This window comes from Castanea sativa, chromosome 5 (genome assembly GCF_040712315.1).
Source record: "Castanea sativa cultivar Marrone di Chiusa Pesio chromosome 5, ASM4071231v1".
Classification (NCBI taxonomy): domain Eukaryota; kingdom Viridiplantae; phylum Streptophyta; class Magnoliopsida; order Fagales; family Fagaceae; genus Castanea; species Castanea sativa.
Window position 1 is genome coordinate 75918801 of NC_134017.1, and position 4592 is coordinate 75923392.

Below are 4592 nucleotides of genomic sequence, written 5' to 3' on the forward strand. Positions count from 1 at the left end.
TTTTGGGCTGTGAGTGGTGTTTGAATGTTTGGAATGGATTGAGTGATTGGGTGGGCTTAGGGCAAGAGGCCTGACATGGGTTTTTTTTTTTCTTTTCTGTTTAATGGGCTCCGTGGTTAATCACTGGGTTCTAAAAATTAAGCCTTGATGGTGAAAGTAAACACAACGAAATGCTTCCTTTTTTTTTGGTTACATAAGAGATGCAACCGCAACGAAGGACTGAGGAATTCTTGCAATCTGACAAATACACTGCTAAAAGAACGATTCAGTCTAAAAGTTGGCCAGGGAGGCTATAATGGTTAAGTCAGTAAGTAAGTGAGGGGAAAATATTGTCATAAAGACAATGATTCTTTACACCTCAAAACGACAATTCACTCAAGTGAAGTTTCGAGCAAAAGAGTTTAAGGCTTAATAATTTGTGCCATATGCGAATGGCTAGTAACAATTTTAATATTTTGAATGTTGTAACTCTTCAATAGTGACATTTAAATAGTGCTTAGTGTATGTTTATTTTCTATTTATATTCATATTCAGTTTTTATTTATTTTTTAAATTTTTTTTATAGCAATTGTGGAGAATTAAAACTTGTTATATCTAGAAGACAATTTGTTAGAAAATTACTCTCTCTGAGTGGGGATAAATATTGTTAAAGACAACGATTCAAATTTCAATGTACCTCAAAACTAATCTTTCAGATATTTTTTTGTTCATATTCATTTTCCTAGCAAAAGCCCCATTCAGAAATAGATTTGGAATTATGCCTTCCAATTATTTTGTCATCCTAAAGTCCAAATTCTCAGACAATGGTAATATGAAACTTACCATTTTCACACATTTTAAACATTACATACATTTTTACACATTTTTTCACCCACACGTATATCAAAAACACTCGAACAACATAACTTAAACTACTTTCCCAAACACCCTCTTAGGTTCCATGACAAAAAAAAGCTAATACTAATTTCTGTCATGACCAGGTTGCGTTTACACTATCGAGGGTATACTTCAGTAATTGATGCTTCATCAACAGACAATAATATTGACTTCCTGGTAGATTGATCTGACTCCGACTCTGGCATGTTCGTCTGTGCTCTACTTTGAAGGAAAGCTGCTGGCGGTTGAGGTGGTAACATAGTAACAGAGTCACTATTTAGCATGAGAATTATTGAGTCCATTGTTGGTCTTTCCGCTGGATTTTCTTGAACACATAGTAAGGCAATATGGATACATCTGTTAACTTCGATTTCTGAATAAGAATCTCTTATAGTCGGATCCAACAATTCCAAGGATGTTCCACCCTTCCAATGCTTCCAAGCCTGAATCAATTGATAAAGTATTTTTATATTGTCGCCCTTCTCTGCCTTTAACTCAAAGGTGATGATATATGCATTAAAACAAATACTGGTTATGTACTCACATAGCTCAAGAGGTTCTCGGTAGCGTCTGATGTATAGAAAGAAGTGTTCTTCTTGCCACATAAAATCTCTAGTAATAGGATACCAAAACTAAATACATCGGTCTTAATAGAGAATTGTCCATACATAGCATATTCTGGAGGCATGTAACCACTGAAAACCAATATCACCAACACTCTTAGTTAAATGATGATATGAAGTATTGGAACCATATCTAATACTTTCTTTCATGTTTACGTTTAATCAAGAGCTAGGAATTCCAACCCCCCCCCCCTCCCTCTCGACACACATAGTTTGGTTTACAATTACACGGTTATACCTGCTGAAATGTAATATACTTACTATGTCCCTGCTATCTTGTGGGTATTTTCTAGGGTTTGATCGTTCCCAAAGATTCTTGCCAAGCCAAAATCTGAAATTTTTGGATTCATATTTTCATCTAACAGTATGTTGCTAACTTTAAGATCACGATGTATAATTCTAAGCCGAGAATCTTCATGAAGATAAAGGATCCCTCGTGCAATTCCTCCAATAATCTTGTAACGCATTGACCAATTTAATATTCTTTGTTTTTCAGGGTCTACACAATCATCAAAATTCAATATTCAAGTTAGAATCAAGCACATATTAAAAAAAATATATTTCATTATTTTGATTCAATTTAAAAGGACAAGTACAGAATGGAAATTTAATTTTTGCCTCTCTTGCATCTTCATAAGGTCTTTAATATATACAAGGAAGCAAAACGCTCCGTTATCTAGGGTTACAAGATTCTATAAATTTGTAGTAGGGTATAATTTTAATAGCAATCATGCATTCGCAAACACAAGGAAATTAGAAATCTGTTTAGAAACAACTAACCATTTAGAAAATAGTCAAGACTTTTGTTAGGCACATATTCATAGACTAGTATTTTTTCTTCTCCTTCCAAGCAAAATCCAAATAACCTCACCAAATTTCTGTGCTGAAGCTTAGCTAGAATTGCAACTTCATTCTTAAATTCTTCTGCACCTTGAGTGGAGTTTTTTGAAAGCATCTTCGCAGCTATTTCTTGTCCATTTGAAAGTGTGCCCTGTTAAGTGCTTTTCAAACGCTGTTAGAGCAGCTTATAAGGTCTTAAAATGAAAAGGTTCTGAATTTAGAATTGCTCAGAAGATTATACCGGAAAGAAGAAAAAATAAAGATATATTATACTAGTTTAATACCTTGTAAACCTCTCCGAATCCACCCTTACCAAGCTTGTTATCTTCTGAGAACTTGTTTGTGGCAGCTTTAATCGTAGCCAAATCAAATAGTAAGGATTCTACAGTTGTAATTTCATAAATCAGAAGCTACACAATCAAATGACAAATGTAGGGAATACTCTATATAAGAGCAACACGTACAACCAATGAAATAAATAAAAATTGTTCATTACCATTTTCCTCCTCCATAGGGGATTTCTTTCTTGCACTCATCCTTAGGAGGCAGTACACCATAGCCAATAGCACCATTGAGACAGCAATTGGAGTAACGATGGCAATGATTGTTAGTGATGAGATTCGGTTTTTTCCTGCTTAATCAATAATGTCTTTATCAATTGCTATGGCAATGATATAGAAAAAAAAAAGAGTTTATTGTATGTTCTAAATAAAATTTGGTTCCCCATTAAAAAAAACGTAAAAAGGAAACATGTCCTCTAATTCACATCCGTTTTTTTTACAACAATATCAACAATTGAACACTAACACAAAAATATTCACATTTCAAATCTTTTCTCTTTTTGCAATGATACTTTAATTTACACAGGTAAAAGTATCATTGCAGAAAAAAAAAGTTTTTAACTCTTACATTCGGTTTCATGTCTAGTATCAAAATATGGATATTTTAACAATATGAACATTCCTGCATCTATTATTGATATTAATATAAAATAGTGGATGCAAACCAGTATAAAAGGATATTTTCTACTAGAGCCAGTCATTCTTAAAGCAAAGAAAAAAAAAAAAAAAAAATACAGGAGACAGTTGGGACCAAACCTGATCGAGGTGGTGGCATAGCGAGGTTCCGGTAAAATTGGTACGCTTCGTACCTAAAATTGCAATTTGGAGTTAAAGCTATTGCCCCCTGCTTTCCACTACAACTAAATGGAATATTTGCGATTAGTCCCCGAAGACATTTATCACAATCGTAGCTAGAGATGTCCGGAGTGCACTGAACAAGGCAATACAGCTTTATCGATGAAGAAAGGCTGGCTTCTTTGGTGGCAAACTTGGTAGCACCGGGCTCATCATGAGCACCTGTGGCCTGAGTCACCGAGTCATTAATCATGGTTCCCAATATCTGATCGAAGCGGTCTAGGACAGTTATCTTGCTATCGTTACAAGAGTAAGATCTGGGCCAGTCAATCATGCTGGAGAAGAATGATTCGTTTGAGTAGCGTAACATGCACTGGTCGTACCAAATTGTGGCCTCAATTCCTGTGGGACAGTAGTGCTGAACTATGTCTTTTGTTGCTGTTGATACACAGTCTTGGCAGACATTGGGGGTGACATCGCCGCGGCAGAGAAAGAGGCCGTATACTATGTTGGGTGGGTTGTGACCAACGGTGGTGTTATAGAAACCAGTTTCGAGATTAGCATTGGAGGAAAGTGAAGAGAGGAGGTGGTTGAGATTGGATTGGTAGGTGCTATTGGGAGTGAAATTGGGTTCTTTTGGACAAGAATAGGCGCGGCTAGCTGAGGCAGCTTCACTAATTTTGCTGTGGAAACTAGTAAGCAAGGAAAGGAACACGAAGGTAATCATGGAGGCCTTAACCGAAGGCAAACTCATTTTGGTATCAGTTCTCTCATGTTCTTAATCAATATTCAAGATAACATGTTAACATGTCTTTGTTTTCTCAAAAAATTATATAAAAAAAAAAATGTTAACGTTGACTTGACTTGTGAAAGTGAGTGGACATTGACACGGTAGATGTTCGTGGAAATTAAAGCGTGTGAAGCTACTTTAATTCTGTCGTGTTCTTGTTAGAGAAGAAGAAATGAAAGTGCTAGCTGGAGTAAGACTAAGGTGGTGTTTGGATCCGGATGAATGAAACTGTTTGTTTGTTTGTTTTTTTTTTCTTTCTTTTTTCAGCGCCTTATGAACAGTAATATGCACTGTTTATGCATGCGGATTACTGACATTGTACGCTGT

The 4592-nt window shown here is 35.6% G+C and overlaps 1 protein-coding gene across 2 annotated transcripts; it reads right to left on the reverse strand.

Moving 5' to 3' along the window:
- Positions 1 to 709: 709 nt before the first annotated feature.
- LOC142636240 (cysteine-rich receptor-like protein kinase 10) lies at positions 710 to 4291 on the reverse strand. Of its 2 annotated transcripts, none has more exons than XM_075810392.1 (7): positions 3437 to 4291; positions 2836 to 2970; positions 2624 to 2688; positions 2280 to 2490; positions 1761 to 1998; positions 1421 to 1571; positions 710 to 1319 (listed from the first exon to the last, which is right to left on the reverse strand). In XM_075810392.1, exons 1-7 carry the CDS (start codon positions 4227 to 4229, stop codon positions 993 to 995), a joined length of 1920 nt encoding a protein of 639 aa, XP_075666507.1. In that variant the 5' UTR covers positions 4230 to 4291; the 3' UTR covers positions 710 to 992. The 2 variants fall into 2 exon arrangements, with proteins under 2 accessions (XP_075666507.1, XP_075666506.1); XM_075810391.1 differs by having other exon boundaries at positions 711 to 1319; positions 2624 to 2721; positions 3437 to 4290.
- Positions 4292 to 4592: the final 301 nt, after the last annotated feature.

Bases quoted from the DNA above. Each gene is read 5' to 3' on its own strand.
- LOC142636240 (XM_075810391.1), bottom strand. From the start codon at position 4,229: ATGAGTTTGCCTTCGGTTAAGGCCTCCATGATTACCTTCGTGTTCCTT. The intron at 2,971-3,436 runs GTTTGGTCCCAA...TTGATTAAGCAG, and splicing joins TATGCCACCACCTCGATCAG to GAAAAAACCGAATCTCATCA. The intron at 1,320-1,420 runs GTGAGTACATAA...CAATTGATTCAG, and splicing joins CCGAGAACCTCTTGAGCTAT to GCTTGGAAGCATTGGAAGGG.